This window comes from Lutzomyia longipalpis, chromosome 1 (assembly GCF_024334085.1).
Source record: "Lutzomyia longipalpis isolate SR_M1_2022 chromosome 1, ASM2433408v1".
Lineage (NCBI taxonomy): Eukaryota > Metazoa > Arthropoda > Insecta > Diptera > Psychodidae > Lutzomyia > Lutzomyia longipalpis.
In genome coordinates this window covers 14797875-14818604 of record NC_074707.1, presented here as the reverse complement: position 1 = coordinate 14818604, position 20730 = coordinate 14797875, and the positions used below count along the sequence as shown (strand labels likewise).

At 35.3% G+C, this 20730-nt stretch overlaps 6 protein-coding genes across 9 annotated transcripts in view; 2 read left to right on the top strand and 4 right to left on the bottom strand.

Annotated features, from left to right (window-relative positions):
- LOC129792487 (STAM-binding protein-like A) overlaps positions 1-20730 on the top strand; it is a 781560-nt gene that overhangs the window by 28021 nt on the left and 732809 nt on the right. The gene's annotated exons all lie outside the window — the stretch shown is intronic.
- On the bottom strand, positions 22-2421 carry LOC129791979 (sphingomyelin phosphodiesterase-like). The gene is made up of 4 exons (XM_055830681.1): positions 2085-2421; positions 1308-2026; positions 336-1238; positions 22-268 (listed from the first exon to the last, which is right to left on the bottom strand). The coding sequence occupies exons 1-4, from the start codon at positions 2179-2181 to the stop codon at positions 104-106; spliced, it is 1884 nt and encodes a 627-aa protein (XP_055686656.1). The 5' UTR covers positions 2182-2421; the 3' UTR covers positions 22-103.
- On the bottom strand, positions 3770-6306 carry LOC129792570 (trypsin-like). Of its 2 annotated transcripts, none has more exons than XM_055831765.1 (3): positions 6149-6306; positions 5752-6050; positions 3770-4477 (listed from the first exon to the last, which is right to left on the bottom strand). In XM_055831765.1, exons 1-3 carry the CDS (start codon positions 6213-6215, stop codon positions 3821-3823), a joined length of 1023 nt encoding a protein of 340 aa, XP_055687740.1. In that variant the 5' UTR covers positions 6216-6306; the 3' UTR covers positions 3770-3820. The 2 variants fall into 2 exon arrangements, with proteins under 2 accessions (XP_055687740.1, XP_055687749.1); XM_055831774.1 differs by having other exon boundaries at positions 5752-6047.
- Positions 6547-7939, bottom strand: LOC129792631 (anionic trypsin-2-like). The gene is made up of 5 exons (XM_055831918.1): positions 7770-7939; positions 7595-7692; positions 7168-7527; positions 6905-7084; positions 6547-6838 (listed from the first exon to the last, which is right to left on the bottom strand). The coding sequence occupies exons 1-5, from the start codon at positions 7801-7803 to the stop codon at positions 6668-6670; spliced, it is 843 nt and encodes a 280-aa protein (XP_055687893.1). The 5' UTR covers positions 7804-7939; the 3' UTR covers positions 6547-6667.
- LOC129792624 (serine protease ami-like) lies at positions 8525-10819 on the top strand. Its single transcript, XM_055831889.1, has 4 exons — positions 8525-8605; positions 8684-9103; positions 10235-10377; positions 10446-10819. The coding sequence occupies exons 1-4, from the start codon at positions 8572-8574 to the stop codon at positions 10707-10709; spliced, it is 861 nt and encodes a 286-aa protein (XP_055687864.1). The 5' UTR covers positions 8525-8571; the 3' UTR covers positions 10710-10819.
- On the bottom strand, positions 10746-18230 carry LOC129791955 (sodium-independent sulfate anion transporter-like). 3 transcript variants are annotated; one of them, XM_055830648.1, is made up of 6 exons: positions 17937-18230; positions 16578-16694; positions 16158-16290; positions 11523-12712; positions 11297-11442; positions 10746-11230 (listed from the first exon to the last, which is right to left on the bottom strand). In XM_055830648.1, the coding sequence occupies exons 2-6, from the start codon at positions 16666-16668 to the stop codon at positions 10904-10906; spliced, it is 1887 nt and encodes a 628-aa protein (XP_055686623.1). In that variant the 5' UTR covers positions 16669-16694; positions 17937-18230; the 3' UTR covers positions 10746-10903. The 3 variants fall into 3 exon arrangements, with proteins under 3 accessions (XP_055686623.1, XP_055686615.1, XP_055686631.1); XM_055830640.1 differs by having other exon boundaries at positions 16158-16344; positions 17937-18220; XM_055830656.1 differs by lacking the exons at positions 16158-16290; positions 17937-18230 and having other exon boundaries at positions 16578-16658.

Sequence of the window (20730 nt, the reverse complement as noted above, 5' to 3'; positions counted from 1 at the left end):
AAATCAAATTCATTCAAATGATACATTATGTACTCATGTTTTTATTGATTAATCTTTTGGAAGTCTTTATGTGTGTAAGTTACATTCATCTTTTCGCCACACTTTACGCCTTGTTGCGTGATGCCCAGAAAATAATTCGAAGCTGATCACAGCGTGGGCTATCACCATGAATATTCTGGGCAATTTGGCAGAGTGTGTTGGAAAGGCAGTTGTCATCGCATCCATTGGCCAAGGAAGTATCTCCCATGGACGATGTCAATTCCCAGTACTACACGTTAAGAAGAAAATTAATAAAACAGGTAGGTAACAAATTTATTAATTAAAAAAAAACTTACCCTGTGCAACAACTGACGATTTTCAGCCATTCTCCCAGCTAGACTGTTCAGAGTAGCAGGACTCAAATTCGAAATTCCATACTCCTGTTCAAAATCGTATTCCTTAAACCAACTTGGGTAGAGTTGTGGGGTAAGATTGGCTTGTGTGAGGTTGTAGATCCATGTTTCTTGTCCATTAATTTGGTACGTCTGAGGATCAGCAAGGTAGACTTTGTAGTTTGGATTCACATCGCTGAACGCCGTGGTACTGCCACCATTCCATTGAACATTGACCGCCTGATAGGGATTGGATTGTGCGTAGAAGACTGTAAATTGATCGGCATGGGTGTGTCCCATAAACTGCGCACTAATTGTATTCCAGAATCGCTCAACAAGTTTAGCATATTCACGAGAGTACACGCGATGGCAGCTTCCACCGCCTGATGGTACATGCCCAAGGAGGTGAACCTTCTGCCCAGCCCTTTCAGCCTCAAGAAGTGTATCATGCAGCCACTGGAGTTGGTAGCGTGGGTACTGTGGATCATACAGGAGCCAGAAGTTGAAAGTGTAGCAATCGTTGTTGTTGATTGCAATGATGCGTAAGTCAGGTCGAACTTGAACAGTATAGTAGCCACCTTGACGCACAGTTGCCAGAGCTGAAGCTGGCAGCCAATATGACCATTCATCTGCTAGGAAATCATACAGCCACTGCGTAGAGAGCTGAGGATCATTTATTGAGCTAGGAGCGAAAACATTTGTAGGATGTGCTTCGTGATTCCCGATAACCGGATATACAGGAAGTCCTCCGAAGTTCTCACGCAAAGCAGTATGAACGCGCCTAATGCTATTTTTATTCCAATCGAACGATGTTGCCCAGATACCGTGATCAACGATATCTCCAGTAAAGTAGACATAATCGATGTTCTGAAGTGTAATGTTTCCAGATAAGTTTCAAATGCTAGATTAAGAAAAATGTGATTTGGTGGCAATTACCTGGTGCTGAGATCTGATATGTTGGAAGGCATTTTGTACAGCACGGAAGGGACTGTCGCAGTCACGAAGATCACCCCAGTAGCCAGCAGCATCACTTGCAGGAGATCCTGGTGGTAGAGGTTGATCTGATCTGCAACAGACTGGCTCACCACATACAGCACTGGTTCCTTCTTGGTAGTTGGGATCGTAGTGGGGATCAGACACTTGAACAATTTTAATGTCATTTGGTGAATTTGGCACCGACTGATCCTTGTCTCCTGTTAGAGGAGGCTTGTTGGGATCAATATTGATGGACCACTCGAAGCCTGACATATCTGCTGGGCAATTGAGGTTTTGGAAGACAAAGGCACAGAGATGGCTCTCATCGATCTGTGGGCGATTGTCGATTATGTGAACAACAATGTCCGCATTGAGCTCCACAGCTCCATCACAGACGCGTGGTGGGAAAATCTGGAGAGCAGCACAGAATTCCTTTGCAAATGCTGCAATCTCATCCCTCGATTGTCCCTCAATACGACGACGATCGATAAAGTTCCCAAATACGGAACTACACAGGGCGCACATTGCATCATCACGGGGGATGGGCACTTCGGGTCCTTCGAATTTCAACAATTCTTTGGGCACCTCAAAAGCCTTCAGGAGAGTTTTCATGATGGGCGTTTCAATTCCCGTCTTACGATGTTCCTCAAGTTCACGTATTAGGAGATCAGCCATATCCCCTGAAATCCCAAATTAATCACAATTCCATTGCTAAAATTAAATTCCTTAATTATGTACTTCTCAATTCGGCTTCTGTTTTCTTAATTTGTGGAAAAAATTGATGCGAATTGGCAAAATATGCCACAAAGAGGCAAATCATTAAGAGCCACCTCATCTTGGAAGCACAAATTCTCACACTATTCCCAAAAAAAATCACTGAGGCACTTTCTTCGATGATCTCCGAAACACTACGCCAAGAACGTGCTGCTCCGCCGTCTTTTAAACAGGTGCTTATCGTTATATATGATCTTCTGTGTAAGTGGTGATACCGTTCAATCGTGAAACTTGATAATGATAATAATAAAAAAGATTTAGGAGGTAAGCATTCTTCAAATACATAGGATCACTTTACACTGAATGGGAATGGGTAGCTGGTAAACTTGGTATACATAAAGATACGTATGTACATAATACCAATTGTGAATTCCATTTGTCACCATAACCACACGACTTTAGCATTTTTTTCTTTTATTAAGGTTTTTTCTGTGAAATGCACAAAATTAAAAATAAAACTTCTCAAAGTTACAAAAAATTAATTGAATGAATTTAATAGAATCTAATAGGATAGCTAGGTCCAGTCAGCATCCAAAAGTTAGCTGATAAAAAAAAAGATTTAGAAAATTTTAATATAAAACCTATATAAACCTACAAAACAGTCCTTTATAAAAAAAATTATTTTATGTTAAGACATTTCATACTGAATGACCCGAATTTTTTACAACAACCTATTCACGTTTCAATCACCCGCTGATTTTTTTTGGGAAATGATTAGGTATTCACCTTTGAGCTTGTGGCTACCTCCACATAGTGATAAGATGAAAATTCTCCCATTCTTTTGACACATTAATAATAAAGGTGGATTTAAATTTTTTCCGGTGCTTATCAGCTTTCCAATATCGTACGAGCTATCGCGCTATTTTTGCACATTGGAATTTTCTCTTCATGCATTTTTTTAGACATTCTTCTTGCACGTTAAAATGCAATAAAGAAAAAATTCTTCATTATGTGGTGACATGTTAATCTACATAATGTGAGGAAAAGTGCCTTGAAATCCTTATTTGAAATAGAAAAGAATTTTAAGGCATTATATGCATAAAACACAAAACGTAACTAGAATATTGGCTATGCTCTATCTTCAAACCTTTTATTCAAGGTTTTTTTTCTAATTTTATTAGAACCTACTATTTAGTAAATTAATTCAACACTCTACAAGATTTATAACAAGTCCACATTGTTCCCATTTATTTTTGAATTAAACAGTCTTTTACATTCACAAAATTCAGACTTTTCACGAATGACAGAATCATAAATCATATCTCATTCAATATAAATGCATATTTTATGAAATCAATACGTGTTGTACCAAAAATATTCTCAATTGTCAGAAATTGATTCTCGTGAAAACAAAAATGTAAAATAAAACAATTCAAAATTTATTTTCTTTTCATATATCACAGAATACACAAATCTCTGCATAATGTATTGTATGTATTTATGTAGAGTATGTTTGTTTGTTCTAAATAAAATTTATTGAGTCTGGACGATGAAAAGGACTACATATAGCTCTCTAACTTGCGAAGCGAAAGAGTTGCATTTTGCCTGAACGTCTTTGAACAGAGCATCCATTAGCCTTTTCCGCCTATTCCTATTTATTGCTCTTTCTTGGAAGAAATTTTACTTCAGAAAAATATTAAAGAACCATCTATTTGTTAAAAACATTTATTAAAGTCTATCGAACCCTTTCTCTGAAGAGCCTAAATCATATTACAAATTTCCACAAAAATTGCTACACACAGCAAAAGAATTGGAGACAGTCTCACAAATGAAGCACTTGACGGGCGAGGTGTTGGGATGTCGTCATGGGTTCCATCGAATCCTTGATTCTGCTGGATCCACTCCAGATACTGACTAACGTCGATGTAGACCCCAGGGAAATGACGCCTTCCGCAGCCGTAGCCAAAGGAAACGATTCCAGTTACAAGTCTATCACACATCAATCCTCCGCCTGAATCACCCTGACAGGAATCCCGTCCACCAGCCATATGCCCAGCGCAAAACATGTTACCATGCAACAGTCCCCGGTAGGACTGATTGCACCTATCTGTGTCGATGATATCCAAATCCACACGTTGGAGGCTGGGCGAAGGGGTATTTGTGCCCTCTGACGTTGTTCCCCATCCCGCAAGGACGCACACAGTACCTACAGGTGGGATACTCCTCGACAAGGGTCGGGGCATTACAATACCTTGCTGAAGGCGAAATGGGATGCTGACCCGAATCACAGCGATGTCATTTTCCATTGTGCCAATATCATAGTCTGGATGGGCAAAAATGTGAGACACGAGGCGCGTCTCTCGTGTGGCTGCTGGTGAATTTCGTGTGATTGACACATCCCCGGCCATAATTTGTAACTGCAGAGTGCAAAAAAACACGTTGAATTTATAAAATGATAAGAAATGTGATAAGATGAAGATAAAGTTTGATTAACCCTATGTTTGATTTTCTTTGTAGAAAAGGGTGCAGCGGCAATTTATTTTGTTCTTAGTTAGGTAATTTAGGTATTTAAAGTCAATTTTGGAAAATCGAGCATAATTTTTTATGTTAAAAGAAAACTTTAATATTGTGTAAATAAGAAATTCGTCAAGATATTTAATTAAATGGCCTCTCAAATTACTTCCAAATATTATTGTTATTATGGTTAATTGTTCTAATTAAATGAAAATATTACAAGATGATGTTGCGCACGGAAAAAAAAAGTTGTACGGTACAGAAATTGACATATATCCAAGCCAGAAATTCTTATATGTCTCTGCCACGCATAATTTGTACTCGAGCCAGTTATAGCTCCAGTCTTGGCCACAAAAGAATTTTAACTGCCTCACAAATTTTGTCATTTTTTCCAATACACACATAAACATGGTCATTTTCATAAATCACCGGGAAAACTGTGAGATTTTCCGACAAATCATGACATGTTACTGTAAATGGGTCCACAGGAAAATTGCACTTCTTCAGAGAAAGTCAACAACACCATCCCATAACCTAATTTTTGAATGTTTTGATTTTTCTCTAAAATTTCTGAGCTAGAAATTTCAAATGCCTGGGAGAGACATAATTCATTTCTACCCTGGACATTGTTATATTCTAACGCCAAATTGCTGGGAGACATATTTTTTGTGTCTACCTTGGCTATTTATTTTTTTCCGTGCGGAGTGGGTTTAAGTCGTTAAAATACATAAAATAATTTATGTAACTTGCCTGACTTCTCTTGAATAGGAAGGAATATTTAAAACAATTAATTTGTATTAAAAACTACAGAGATTTAATTTATAAGTTCCATTCGATTTTTTAAATTCAAAAGAAAACACCCCTACCGAGTTAACCCTTTCGCATCCACGTGAAACATTGAAGCATGCGCTTTTTTAATCACGAAATTTATTTTGTGGGTGCTTTCAGAGAACTTTTCTCAGTCAGAAAGTCTTCTTTGGCGTCTTTTGCATAATTTTAATGCATTTGTAACTTGGAAAAACAATTAAATTTATGAGAATTTGACCCAAAAAATGCGAAGGGTTAAAAATACTGGCAGTTTTGCAATACTGCAAGGCCGCCAAAAATTATTACAAAATGAGCTTAACACGCTTAACATGATCGATGTTATCTCTAATCTAATCCATTTAATTCTTACCGCGGCTGGATTGAAGACTTGAGACCGGGAATCCGTGACACAGTGAGCTGCCGTAAGGACATGGTTGAGATCAATGAGAGTTCCTCCGCAGAAATGTGATCCCATCCGGGTTTGAAGGGATACTTTTCCTGGGAACTCTCCCATCACAGCGGGTGTCCCCCCAATAATCCTGGGGAACCATTTTATGTCTCCTTCCTCATCGAATCTAGGCTGAATGTAAACTGGAATTACAGGCTCATCATCATTTTCATACTCTGGAATTGCTTCTGTAGTTGATGCCTCATCGGATGTCTCATCTTCTATTCCGGGGAAAAAAATGTTAAGTAACCAAAGATTATGAAGAAAAACGTTACGTATCAAGAAAACGGATTCTTTCTTAATTTAAAAATCTTATTACCTTCTTGATTGAGGACGCCATTTGTGAAGAGTAAAACTAAAAGAATGGAAACTATTCCAAATTTCATATTTACAAAACTATAATTAATCCAACACCGTTGTGATGAAAACTAAACTGAAACGAGTGATGTCTCTTTGGATGGAATGAAAGTGAAGACTGAGGTGAAAAATTGGGAGCGCAATATCTCCCGTCGATAGCTTATCTAATCACAGCAGGGTTTATTAGTCACAGGCACATTGGTCAACGGTTAAAAATATCGCGAATTTTTGTCTTTTTGATAAGAAATTCATTGCGTGAGACATCTGTGGTAACTTTTATGTAATTTTTTCCTTCGCACGAGATATCTTAAACTCTTAACTTGCCCAAAATTTTCTTCATTCCCAAAAGAAAAGCTCTTATTCATGTGATTCAACGATTTTTATTTGAAATTATAAAAATGAATTTTCATTCGTTTTCTTTTATTACAATGCCAGATAGAAAAAAAATGTAATGAAAAAAATGCGATTTTTTATATGTTATTTATGGTGTTTGAGGTGTTTGACGTGGGAAAGTCGTTCCTGGTGGAGTCACATCAGTGCGAGTAAATTGCTGATTGATCCAGGTAGTGTAGAAGCGGACTTCGGTGAAAATGGCAGGATTATTAACTGCACCGCATGCAAATCCTCTGCCCAAAATTCCAACAAGCTCGCGCTGTAAAAAAAAGATTTAATATAATTTTTGATTTATGCAATTTTGAAGCAATAGCTGCAGTCTCACATTGAAATACACGCCACCACCCATGTTGCCCTGGCAAACACTTGCAGGTGGTGCAGGAGCCAGATGTCCAGCGCATATCTGATTATCAAGGATGATATTTTGGTTTGGTGCGGGACTTGTACAGGCTTCAGTAGTTATAACTGGTAAATTGAAAGACCTCAGGAGCCTCACTGCTGGAGGCTATATACAAAATAATATAAAAAAAAAAACATTTTAGACAATTTCTATAAGATTAATCTAATAATAATTCTTTTGTCTTTTACCCCAACAGGAATTTGCCATCCTGCGAATTGTAGATTAGTTCCAACAGGAATAATACGGTTATGAAGGACGGCTCCCTCAATGGTGTTATGTGGAAATTGGAAAGGATGAGCCAAACGTAGGACAGCAATGTTGTTCACGCCAGTTTGATGGTTAAAAAGATCATGAATGAAGAGATGACTCAGAGTGCGCTCCTCACGATTCATATGACTTCCAATAATATGACGATCACCAGCTGCAACTCTTACCCAAAAGTGGTTAATTGCATTGCCTGCCATAGTGACAACAGATGCTGCGGTGAGGATGTGATTTTCATTGATAACAACTCCTTGGAAAAAGTCATTGTGCACTCTCACAGAAGCCTACAAGATCACCAATAATTTACAACATAATTTAGGTACTTCGATCTATATAATTTCGTTTAATTACCGTCCAAGGGAAAGCTCCGTCTGGTGCCTCTGTACCACCATGTACAAAAGTTTCAGGAACCTCAGGAACAGTCTCCACAGGACCACCCAAGGAGGAACCTAAATCACACAGAAAATCCTTGTTTTTTTCTCTTCACTCACATCTTTTAATTTTAAAAAAAAAAGAACTAACTTACCAATCACAGCAAGAATTATCGCAAATTTCAACATTTTGCACGTCCTTAACTAAAAACTTTGGAATGAAAATTGAAACACAATTCACGAGAGTTGTGCTATTAATGAGGAATGAGGATGACTTTTTGGTGGTTTTCGTAATTTGTGCGCAGATATTTATCTAATCAGAAAGTTTTTTCAGCAAAAACCGATTTATGACTTTCATCCCCAAGGGGATTATAAGATGGTATTACTCCAGAGTTTATCATCATAGACAAAGACCGTGATTACAAATCGGAATTCTTTTATGGTATCTCATATTATTCCATAATATCAATCCAAAGGTATTGCACTAACTGTATGCTTTATAATTTCGCTAAAATAATTATAAATTTTCTTATTTTTTTAGTCTCGTGCAAATATCCATTCAATTCTAAAGATGTTCAGTAATGTTTCTTTTAAGGATATTCTCTTGAGAGCTCTAGAATTTATTAGAATTTTTTTATTTAAAGAAATACTCAAGACATAAAATTACATATAACAGACCCGGGCTGAAAGATCGTGATCGACATTGGGATTTTTTCACATCACCAAATGTTTCGAAATACCGTCGTGATTTAATTCTCGTGGCGCAAATGAGTGCGCTCCTGAATCACACATCAAAGATCTAATCCTTTTACGATAACACCATTTTCGATAAGTACAGAAAATGTGATATTTGCACACAGTTCATGAAATTATGGTGATATCTAACGTTTCCGCGAAGAGTAGTATAGTCAGTTTGAAAGCTGTGACCAAGAAAGACTCCCACTCTGTCGCCAAATTATGAAGATTTTTCTAGCTTCTTTGCTAGTCTTCGGTAAGATTAATATTCTTTTCAACCTTTAATTAAAATCAATCCTTAAGAAATTTTTTTTAAAAAAAATCCTTTTTACAGGACTAGCAATTGATTTAGTTGTATCACAAGCTGCCCTACCTGGTCAATTTCCAAGCCATGGTGCACTGATCTTCCAAGGACGAATTTGCGGTGCAACCATTCTTAACAATCGACACGTACTCTCCGCTGCATCTTGCGGTCTGTCTCCTACTTTTGAACGATTGCCCGTTGCAGCTTACACCCTTCATTTGGGAGTAGTTCATATTCCTACTACACCGGGAATGGCGATTATTCAATTTTACATTCATGAAGAGTACAATCCTCATCATGAACATTGGAACAATATTGCCGTCTTCAGAACAGCTCTTACCATCATCCTTGACTTACCTCCACCTGCACCATTTTCAGCTGTGGAAACTTACAACAGAATAGTACCTGATGGAGAAAATTGTGTCCTTGTTGGATGGGTTGCACCTCCACGTAAGTGAATGATTATTTATTTATTTTTTGTTTATTTATTATTTTATAATTTTTTATTATCTTATTATTTTTGTTTTTATCTCATTAGCTCGAATTCTTAAGTTAAATTTTCAAAATCCTTAAATCCTGATTTGGGTTTTAGGATTTTAAATTTCAAGATTAACGTTAAAAATACGGCTAAATAAATAACTTTTTAAGAAAAAATAATTTACAAAAACGTGGGAAACATTTTTTTAAACTACATACAACTAGCGAAAAGTTAGGATCCTCTTTCGTTGTCCCACAACGCAAAAACCCCTTAAAGGCACCACTTTAATCATAAAAGCCACACAGTCTTATCTGAAAGAATAAATCTTTAGTATCTGGATTGATCAGGAAAAGATATTTCACCATAGACACCTACGTAACTAATTCATTACTTACGACAAAAGCTTCAAACTTACCTTTGCTATCTGATAATGATATCTCTGATTATCCAAAATGGATTACGGGGAATACGTCGAATACGTCTACAATTAAAATTTTTAAAAATATCTGTTGCTCTATCCTTGGAAAATTGTTGTTAAAACCCTAAAAGCTTTCGGTTCTTGTCATATTTTTTCGTAATTGGTAACCCCTCATAAAACACCTAAAAACCACAAATAATCTAATTTTTGATAAATTTTTTAATTATCAAGATACGATTTTGATAAAAGTTTATTTTCAAAAAATTAAGACAATGTTGTAACACTTGCGGAATTTAATTCCCCGTCTGTTTCGAAATTTCGATAATTTTTAAGCTCAACTTCTGGGTAAATTCAAGGAAGAAAACGAAGAAAATAAAATAAAAGCTTCCTAATTACCTACATAGTAGGTATATAATGTAAAATATTGTTTGAATCATCATAATTCTTTAATAACTTTCTTGAAACGCTGTGGCTGCAATTTAATTTCAACATTTTTTTATTATAAAAAAAATCTCTTAAGTCTAATTAGTAAGAAAATATTTTTTTATTCAACAAAAAAATGTTAACGTGTTTAAAATCATTTTAATGAGAAAGTATCTTCTACATATCAGATTTTTTTTTAACATAATTTCAATCAGATAATGAACATCTTGAGAAAAGTTAGCAATTATTGATTTATTTTCAGAACATACGGTAATACCACTTCAACATCAAGTTCAGGAAATTTTCAGTAGGGAATACTGCAATAGTCTGCCTCAAGTAGCCGGTAGCGTTTTGGATTCTATGGTCTGTGCTGGAAATATTTTGGTAAATCCCAACCCATGTCCAGTAAGTCAAAATTAAATTTAAAAAAAAATACTTTAAGGCATTAAAAGTTTTTTTTATCGTGTAAATAGAATAATCCTGGAGGTGCTCTCTACTGCTATGGACGACTCTTTGCCATCATGTCCCACAATCGTCAATGTGGAATGCCAAATGCTCCTGGAGTTTACACACAATACAGATTTTACGAACATTGGATACAAGTACAGATGAACCGAACGGATACTCCTCCAGCAGGACCTACTCCTCCCCCAGGAGGGCATTCTGGTGGTAAAAGTATCGTCGGGATACCGCTTTTCACTCTACTATCCCTTCTTACCCTGAGACTTCTTGCCTAATTGAACAGGACGGACAGCGCGAGGACAAACAAATTGTTAACATTTAAATGTTTGTAATAATTTATTATCATAATTGCGTTTCAATAAAACTTTCTTACAACTCCTTCAGATTGGCAAGCATGTTTTTCTCTCACAGAATATTTTGTACAGTTTTGTAACCTAAGCGTAGCCTATTTCCATGTCTCTAAATCTACTTATTTCTCATTTATTACCCTCTCGAGGGTATCAAAGTCATAATAAACCATAATTTTATTATCAATCCCCTCAAAGACGTGCAATACCGATGGTTTGAGGTTGTAGAATAAAATTTTCTGCTCACGAGACTCGAAATCTTTTACAAGTGACTCAATCACTGTAGCTGCCGTGTAGTCGGCTCCATAAATGTGACTACAGTCAATGACTACGGGAGTTTGGGATTTCAATCCTTGTTTGTTCACAAGATTCCTCACATACTCTGTCGATGGGAAGATGAGGCATCTATCAGGTGTAATCATTAAGTATTTCGTGTTGACTCCGCTTGTCTGAAAATTATTTTTAAGGAATTTAATAAATTTTCACTGAAAAAAAATCTTTTTTGAATTTCTTACCACACATAATTCAATGGTAATCTTGGGACGCGCAGAGTGATAAAGGATGAATATCACATTTATTCCAATACCAACAAGGATACCAAATTCAAGGGGCAACGCTAGGCAGGCAATAAAGGCAGCAATTCCAGGAAGAAGGTCAGTTTCTGAAATTTAATTTAAAAAATGTCCGTTAATTAAATAAGATCAAATCTTTAATTTAAAAAAAAGAGTAAGAAAAACTCACTCTTGCTTCGCCACATTGGCTTAATAACTCGGACTTCCACCATGAAGATAACAGCCGCAATGATAATAGCTGCAAGAGCTGACCTGGGGATGTAGTAGAAGTAGGGAGTGAAGAACAGCAGGGCCAGGATTACGAGAACACCAGTGTAGAGACTTCCCATTGGTGTCCTTGCACCACTAGCATGATTCACAGCACCACGGGAAAGGGCTCCATTTCCAGGATATCCTTGAACGAAGGAATTAAAGACATTTGCCGTTCCAATGGCAATCAACTCCTGTGATGCATCAATTGCTTTCCCATCGGCAAATGCCTTGCAGATAGCCATGTTCTCCAGGAGGGCAATCAAGGGAATGACAATGAGGCCAGATCCTAGCTGTGACACCATTTCACTGAAAGTTTCACCCTCCTGGATAATTTCTGTACCATTTGTGATTTCAGGAATGGAAAATGGTGGTGCTTCGAAGGATGGCAGACCAGGTGGGATTGGCCCAATAAGTTTGAAGAATTGCTCACCAGAATAGTGAACTGCTGCACCAATTCCACCTGTGATTATCACAAGAATGGCATTCCTGGATGTTCCAATGAGCCAAAGAGTTTTATTTATAGCCTTTTGCATTGTGGTTTTTTCACCATCATTCACAGGGCCAATCTGCAAACTTGCCAATTTCCTCATGAGCAGCAAGACTATGATGCACACAATCCCCAAGACGGTATCCCAGAGACGTGTATCAGGAACGTGTTCAATGATTGATGTCCACATTTGAACGAAGGTATTGCCAGAAGCGGAAATTCCGAGAATATCCTTAATTTGTGACGAAAGAATAATGAGGGCAACAGCACTGGTGAAGCCACAGTTTACAGGTCCGGATACAAAGTCCAGCAGGAAACCAAGTCCAAAGACACCCATTACTATTTCAATAAGGCCCGAAAGGAAGCCGAGGAGCACAGCTCTTTGCCAAACACCCTTCGAGGCTTGAAGCGTGAGGAGTGAAGCAATAGCCGTTGGACCTATGGGGACATCCTTGTGGGAACCCAAGAAAATATACACAAAGCATCCCATGAATGAACCATAGAGCCCATAAGCCGCAGGAAGTCCCGCAATTCCAGCATACGCCAGCGCTTGAGGAATTACAGTCAATCCCACGGTGATACCAGCTACTAAATCTCCCACAGCATCCGCCCCTGAATACCTGGAAGCGATACAATAGCATTTATGCTATGTACAATCGTGAGACATCCCTAAATTACATTTGAGCTTTCATTATGTATTCTCATGATGGATTCTCTAACCGATTAATGGGGGGAATTAAAAGTTAATCGTACTGTAACGTGACTTTCACATAAAGAGCACGCCACGAAGAAAATTCTGGAAATTCTCAAATTCATGATTCATGCTCAATAGAGAAAATTTTATGTTCAATGTGTTTAAGCACTTTATCTATTAAAATAAATTTTATTTGACTAAATAGGGAGAATTTATACAAAAAAAAAGAATTTTTTGAGCTTTGATAATTCGTAATTTTCGCAACTTCCGTTCGCATGACACATTCTGTGGAATTTTTGCAAATTTACCACCAAATTCACCGATAAAAGCATGTAGTAAAAAAGAAGTAGGTGTACTCCTTCCTATTATCTTCAAACTCTGATATCGATCTTGACACCTCAATTATTATTTTACAACCTACTGTCTAATATCAATTACCAGGATTTCACTGGTTTTTGTTTTGATGATTTTGTTTTGTTTACTAAAGACTTGGTAACAAACCAGCCAGAGATTCTCAGATATTAAGAAAAAAACATATCAGAATGTTATCATTTCACTCAATTGCAAATTTATTAACTCCCATAATTTCCAGTCAAGATTAAAATTTTTGCTGATTGTATGAAAATTCTGTGGAATTTTGCGAAATTCACGTAAAAAATTGCATACTCATTTTATCAATTTAATGACGTCGATTTTGAGAAAATTACGCGCGATCATGGGAATTTTTTATGAAAATACATCATAGATGTTTATTGTTAGAAGATCATGGCTCTTTATGTACATATACTGTGTGCGTGCATCTTTTAGAAATTATGCAATAGATTAGGTAGATATACTTATAAATAAAGCAGAGTAAAATTGAATTAATGAACGGAAATTCTTTTATAATGATGGTAAAGAATTTTATTTTAGAACATCTGAGAATTTTTTTATTTGAACATATTAATGAGAGTTCTTAAATCCGGAAAATAATCTTATGCTTAAAGGGACTCATTATTTCCGAGAACAATCGAAGAAAAAAATAATATATATAATTTGAGTTTTATGTCATTAAAGCTAATAAACTTAAAGTAAAATTTTACTTTACTCTGTTTATAAGGCTCTAAATATGGGTCTTAGAAGGAAGATTAATAAAGAGTGATAAAAAATATCAGAAGCATAAAATTCTACTACGGAAGAACTGTAGCCCTGTTCTTTCTTCAGCAGAACATACTAAACTTTTTTTTTTAAGATTTCAGTCCTAAAAAAGCTCCTTTTAAGGCTGCAGAATAACGAAAATTTTGTATTATAATCCTTTCGCCAGTAGAACTTAATTTCATTTATATTGTTTAAAGGTTGCCTATTATTTTGTAAAGTCACAGCTTTTTCTTCAATCGCAATCATTGAAAGCTTTATCATTAAGCTTTCAATTCACGGGAAGAGAGGGAAAAGAGATTAAATATCTTCTGAAAATAAAATTCTAATATATCATGAAACTTCCTTAAGAACTAATATAACTCATAAATCAATATAGTTTTATTAATATTTTGAAATTAAATTTTATTGATATTTAAATTAATAAAATTAAACATCATAAATCCAGAAGCAATCATGGAGACAATAAAATATACGTTATATAAAGTTGATAAAATACCTATAAAAATATACCTACATAATAAATAGTTTTTCCTGCTGTTTTATTTTAATTGCTCAATTGATAAAAGATTAATTAAATTCAATCTTCAAATAAAAAATCCCAGGAAATTAAAATTTAATGACGTAGTTCTCAACACAAAAAAATGTACTGGTAAGCTGACCAAGCTTACGAGAGCTGTGTTTCTTTCAGTGTACCAATTTTGTGAGAGCAAACTAGAACGCAAATTCATTTAAATACGCGCAAAGTCGGGAAAAGTTGAAAAGTCATCCCGCAAGAAATCTTTAAAACGCCATATCTCGGGAACGGCTCCATAGATTTTCGAGTTTGAGCTATCGTTGGAAAGGTCTTAACCTCAACTATAATATATTAAAATATGAAGTCAATCGATAATAGCATTTTCGAAATATTCGAGTTCGAAATTTTCGAAAATTTTTATTTTGACTTTAGCGCCTCTCGCGGTCATTTTTCGAAGTTGCAATGTTCTAGACATTTGTAGAGCTTCACGAAACCTTTCATTTGCGCTTGAGTTGATTAAAATCGGACTTGTAGAACCTGAGATATGACATGCCAACTTTGGAAGGCTATATCTCGAGAACGGCGACATAGATTTTCTTCATTTTTGGCATGGAGCTAGATAATATAGTCAGCTATAACATATCAAAAAATGAAGCAAATCGATAATGGCGTTTTCGAGATATTAATCGAAAACTCATCGAAAATTTTGTTTTTGATTTTTGGCCCCCTAGCGGTCACTTTTTAAACTTCGGATGTTTTGGAGAGTTGTAGGGTTTGTTGAGATCTTTCATTTGACCCCGGGTTGATCAAAATCGGTCAAGCCGTTTTCGAGTTATGGTCGATTTTCGATAAAAAATTGTGGCAGCCATATTGGCTAAACGGCTTGACCGATTTTCGAAAATGAGGTATCGTTGGAAAGCTCTTGATGGCCCCTACAACATATCAAAATTTCAGATTTTTAGCTGTTACAGGGACTGAGATATAGCGAAAACAAAATTTTGAGGTTATTCAAAATGGCGGACGCGGGGGTGGGGGGTAAAATTTGACGTCATAATCTGACGTCTTCCAGTCGACTTTTAAACTTTGCCGTTTACCGCAAGTCTCTATCTATTACCGTTCTCTTGCAATTTAGCTCTGAACTCCGGACGGACGGCCGGACGGCCGGACGGACGGCCGGACGGACGGCCGGACGGCCGGAAAAAAAAATTTTTGGCGCATACGTTTTTTGGAATGTGGGGACCCTAATTCGTGCTCATCCCAAGTTTGAGCCCGATCTGACGACTTTCGATTTTGCTCGGTACACAAAAGCTGTGTCTGAAAGAAACACAGCTAAAACGCAACAGAAAACATTTCCAGATGTTCTGCAATTCCCACACTCTTGAAATTTTCCTCATAGTGCAATTAAAAAGAAAAAAAAAATAACCATAATAGTTTAATTTGAGTAAATAAGAAAAATGCATAATTTCTATAAGAAAACTTTATAACGTAAACTCTGACCTTCTGACCAAATTTATCATTTTCTCTTTCCATGATTCATTTGCTTTTGTAAAAAAAAATCGTATTTTTAGAAACAACAAGATTTTTTTTGGATAAGAGACACGAAGATTTATGTATTATGCGAGTAATTAGTCATGAGCCGTCATCCCTTTGTAAATATATAAAATGCTGAATGAAGAGGAAAATTAAATATTTTTTTTTATTGTAGGGTTTAGATACTCACTTTGGCAACCAACTGAGAATTGGAAGCCTCTTGTAAAGCGTCTTCTTGCGGAAGATATTTTTCGCTTTTTGACGACACCACGGCCCAACGGTCCTTAGCTGATCCCTCGTTGTCTTCTTTCCATCCTCATTAACTAAAAAAGGTTGTGCATTTTCTCGATCAAACATGAAACAGCTGAGGCATGTGTCTTTATTCCCGTGCAGATTTGTGAGTGGTGGTCGTGACGTGAGAGATGGTGTGGAGATGGTGCATATGTACAACAAAATTCACGTGAGTGATATGGAATGTTTATATACACATGAAAAAAAGTGAATTTATTTCTATTTGTCTTTGCAATTGTTTGCGATATAAATAAAAGAATTTATTTGCATAATGAACATTATCTTGGATTTTGCATGATGATGGTGATGTATAACTTACGAATAAACTGATTTGAGCCAGTGTAAGCTCCCCGTGGTTCCGAGGGTATGTTGAGCATTGAATCATTCAAAGCGTGGTTTTCGAAAGCCATATTTTTTGTTCTTCACGTAGCGTAATCTGTGGATTAAATATTTAATTTTATCAGAGAGCTCACATAAAAATGTAAGAAGAAACGTAAGCTGTAGGAAAAATGCGTAAACGACGTAAAGAAATAAAATGATTTTATTCTTTTGATTAAAATGTTTATTTTTTAATAAATAAAATGTAAGTACTCTTACATTTTGACGTGAATTGTCCTAATATATTTTTTTAATCACTTAATGCCTTTATTAATTCACAAATTTTCTTAAAAGGAAAATTTTTATTTTCTCTCGCACAAAAAATTTCACTATATAAGAAAAATTAATTCTTTTAATAGACTGCCACAGTTTATAAGATTTTCTCATGTAAATATGTACACAGAGAGTGATTACAGAAAAAACATACAAGATAACAATGCAGTTTGCATTTGATCACAGAATTCACATGGAAATAATAATAAAAAAAAACGAAACAATTCATTAGGTTTATATTCAAGTTCAAGGTACACCTTATATATTTTCCGGAAATGATATCTCTCTGTCTATTGTCTCGAATCTTGCATGTGGTATGCTTTGGAAAATCAATGAGAAGAGAGGGAAAATGTCGGAAGTTTTTCGTTTTAGGAAATTTGTCATAAAACAGCTATTAAGTCGAAAGTCTTGATTTTTTTGTATCAACGAGGAAAATATATTTCTGGAAACACGCAAATACTTTTGCAAAACTTTCCTCTATATATTTCTACATATTCATGTCACAAGCTTCCTTTTATAACATTTATTTTCTGCACCTTCTTTGTCTCACTTTATGAGCTTTTGAGCTTTCGCGCGTTTTCTTGAATTCACTTCTCGTCTTAAAATTCTTTTTCTAAAATCTTTTTAGAATTGTAGCACTTCACATTGTTCCACTGTTTTATTGTAGGAAAAAACTACTTCATTCAGGAAAAATACAATGCAATTGAAAGTGAGTGAATGTGGAAAATTGTGGCATGAACGGAGCTCAATAAGTTAAATTCTCTGCTGCTAGTAAATTGCTGTTTGTATAGAAAAAACATCTCGTTTGTTTGCAAATATGTAGGTTTTTTTATTGAATAAAACCTTTTCTAATACAAGGATGGATTTTATTTAAAATTGGAAAAGCTTTTTTTTTTTCAACACAAAAACTGTTAAAAATATTTTTGGAACAATTATTGTTTCCTAACGCAAGGAAATTGAATTAATTATATAGCAAAGAAATGTTATATTAATCAATTTTAGTATGATATTTGGAAAAATAACTCACCTCAATGTAAATTGCACACAAAAGAAATTCAAGAAAAAAGTCAAACTTTTTCACAAAAATATTGAAGAAAATTTTCCTCAAAAAGGTATCTTTAAAATATTATTTTCAGCCAATGTGTTTTGCATCCTTTAGCACCGCAACGACAAACTCTATCACAGGAATTCACTCTTAATGTAGAAAGAAAAAATTATAAAAGGAACAACAACAAAAAAAGGTCCAAGACTGTTGATGGAGAGAAGAGGATCAACTTGACTCCATGTGATCCAAGCGAGTACTGAACACTTTTCCTGAGAATCTCCAAAGAAAAGTGTTTTTTTTATCATGATTCTGTTCAGGTTGTTCGCGTTGTTAGGTAAATGGTAGGGGGAGGTCTATAAGATATAATAAGAGCTATTCATCATTTTCTGGCGCGAATGCGGCTGTTTTCGTCAGTATATGCTGCCTGAAAAACGCCACGCTTTGAGCAGTTTTTTTTTGCATAAAGAGAGACGTGCGGCCAATTGATTAGGATTTTCTTCACGAAGAACGTACGATATTCTGATAAGCCAAACAAGGAGATGCGATAAGCCAAACAAGGAGACAATTTGACCAACTTGAACACCACAATACCATCAAGAATCCGCCAGTATTTTGTCGTGTTATATACTTAAAAGTTTGCGAAACTTTTGGTGATTCACAACAACAACATGATAATACTGGGTCAATCAAAATAATGCAAAAATGATTGTAAAATATATAATGAGATAGAATCGAATTTTTGATTCTCATTCAAGTTTTTTCGAGAGTCATCAATCATAAATTATATGTCAATTTATGGCGCAGTAAATAAATTAGAGTACCCTTAATAAAATATTGCTATCGGAAAATGCTACATACATATTTTAATCAATTCGAAACAATTTTCATTCAAGGTCTCGGAGCTTTTTTTTCAGCATTTAATTTAGTTATATAATTTTATGTGTAAAATATTATTTCTCGTGGAAACTATTGCATGATTTTGTCCTTATTTCTTACGTACAAATTATTCTTTACATATTTTTTGAGATTTCAATGCCTATCAAACTTTAAAACAAACTTTATTATGTTTTCGTGTTTTCGCAAAAGTTACATCAAATGTTCCTCTATGGAAAATTTCTAAATAAAATTTTGCAAATTATCCTTTGTAAAATAATCAAATTTATAAAGGCCCTTCAGTTTAACAGCAAAATTGCAGTGTATATACAAGAAAAGTTTACAATTTATTTGCAAATTTAATTATTTTATCCCTTTGTTTGGAGCAAGCTCTCTCTCATGGCGAGACAGAATATTATGTTCCATCACATTGCTCAAGCATGTTTAACATATTGACCGCATATAGTGCTTGTATTTAACTTATTTAAACGCTGAGTTCTGTAGAAACTTGTAAAAAATATTATTAAAATTTATTTTAATGTGTAAACATAATTTTTTCTGTGTCTTTGAGGAAAATAACAATTCAAAATAATAAAAGCTCATTTCAATAATGCGAAAATTCTACATCATAGACTTCTACTGATAAAGAAAATTAAAATTTTATATATTTTAAGAATTCATTAACAAGAATTCAATTCAATCAATTCAATAATTTTTTCAAACACTTTAGGATTGAAAGGCAGAGATATTTTTTTTATGATTGTTTTCTAATATATTCTTCATACATTTACACAGTTCACAGGAATTTCCACTTAATCTGTAAAGTTTTTCTTGTCAAAAATATTAAAGTTTAGTAAAGATTTTTTTTGAAGTTTTCACAAAGTCTGACTTAAAAATTGGTCATAAAACTCATCAGCAAAAATACGAATTTTCCCACAAAGAAAAGCTCAAAGCTTTCAAAGTTTCTAAATTTGCAATGATCTTTCTTCGCTTAATTTAACAATTCCAGCACCAAAAAAAAATGAAGAAGATCTTCTAGAATCAGACACATCTCTCCAAAAGTAACAAGAGCTTTTCATTGCTCTTTGTGTTGGACCATGACGTACACAGCCCTGATATCAAGGTATGGAGACAGAAAACACTATATAATTTCCGCATACCTTTAAAATCTTCCACAATTGCCATTATTTCTGCACCAAAAATAACGTAATTTATGTCAACTGCGCAGATTCCTCTAATTGCCCTCTGATATGAACATTTTTTTAATTAAATTATTTCGTACCCGAAACGTTCAAAAGTCCCCTGGGGCGTCACATTTGAAGAGAGGCGCGTCTATGTTATCGTGAAATTGTATTTTTGAAAAGGCTCTTTGGGGATCTTATCAGATTGTTCAGGGGAGATTTGAGTATCCGCGTGGCTGAAATCCATCATCTCATTGTCAATCATTCATTCATCAAAGAGCAATTTTATACTTGTGGTGCTATTCGCGTGCTTGCAGTAAACCAAAAAGCTCATAAAGACTTATCGATCTTCACTTTTACAGCCGCGCCAAAAAAAAGTGCTGATCAGTTGCAGAGTTGATTGATTGGCGAGTGCCAAGAACGGTGAGTGCTTTTGCCGAAATCACCTGTTGACAATTTAACATTATATATTAGATGGACGTGACAAATTGACTTATATGACCTCTGATAGCGACCGTTCGCACGGTAGCCGATATTGCCTTTGCTTTTCCTGTAATTTATGGGAACAAGAAATAAAGATAGCGAAGAAATATCGCAAGAAAGTGGCACACACCCACCCACACAGAAAAACCACCGCGGATTGAAAGAAGAATATTTAATAAGATGCAAATTGATAATCAATTCATTTCGCATTATATTCTGGGTGTAACAACTCGCGAGAA

Bases quoted from the DNA above. Each gene is read 5' to 3' on its own strand.
- LOC129791979 (XM_055830681.1), bottom strand. From the start codon at position 2,181: ATGAGGTGGCTCTTAATGATTTGCCTCTTTGTGGCATATTTTGCCAAT. The intron at 1,239-1,307 runs GTAATTGCCACC...ATTACACTTCAG, and splicing joins ATATCAGATCTCAGCACCAG to AACATCGATTATGTCTACTT. The intron at 269-335 runs GTAAGTTTTTTT...CTTAACGTGTAG, and splicing joins ATCGTCAGTTGTTGCACAGG to TACTGGGAATTGACATCGTC.
- LOC129792570 (XM_055831765.1), bottom strand. From the start codon at position 6,215: ATGAAATTTGGAATAGTTTCCATTCTTTTAGTTTTACTCTTCACAAAT. The intron at 6,051-6,148 runs GTAATAAGATTT...TCCCCGGAATAG, and splicing joins TGGCGTCCTCAATCAAGAAG to AAGATGAGACATCCGATGAG. The intron at 4,478-5,751 runs GTAAGAATTAAA...TGCACTCTGCAG, and splicing joins AAGTCTTCAATCCAGCCGCG to TTACAAATTATGGCCGGGGA.
- LOC129792631 (XM_055831918.1), bottom strand. From the start codon at position 7,803: ATGTTGAAATTTGCGATAATTCTTGCTGTGATTG. The intron at 7,085-7,167 runs GTAAAAGACAAA...TTTTGTATATAG, and splicing joins GATGGCAAATTCCTGTTGGG to CCTCCAGCAGTGAGGCTCCT. The intron at 6,839-6,904 runs GTGAGACTGCAG...TTTTTTTTACAG, and splicing joins GTGGTGGCGTGTATTTCAAT to CGCGAGCTTGTTGGAATTTT.
- LOC129792624 (XM_055831889.1), top strand. From the start codon at position 8,572: ATGAAGATTTTTCTAGCTTCTTTGCTAGTCTTCG. The intron at 9,104-10,234 runs GTAAGTGAATGA...ATTTATTTTCAG, and splicing joins TGGATGGGTTGCACCTCCAC to AACATACGGTAATACCACTT. The intron at 10,378-10,445 runs GTAAGTCAAAAT...TCGTGTAAATAG, and splicing joins TAAATCCCAACCCATGTCCA to AATAATCCTGGAGGTGCTCT.
- LOC129791955 (XM_055830640.1), bottom strand. From the start codon at position 16,668: ATGGCTTTCGAAAACCACGCTTTGAATGATTCAATGCTCAACATACCC. The intron at 16,345-16,577 runs GTAAGTTATACA...ACGGGAATAAAG, and splicing joins TGGCTCAAATCAGTTTATTC to ACACATGCCTCAGCTGTTTC. The intron at 12,713-16,157 runs GTGAGTATCTAA...TATCGCTTCCAG, and splicing joins ATTCTCAGTTGGTTGCCAAA to GTATTCAGGGGCGGATGCTG.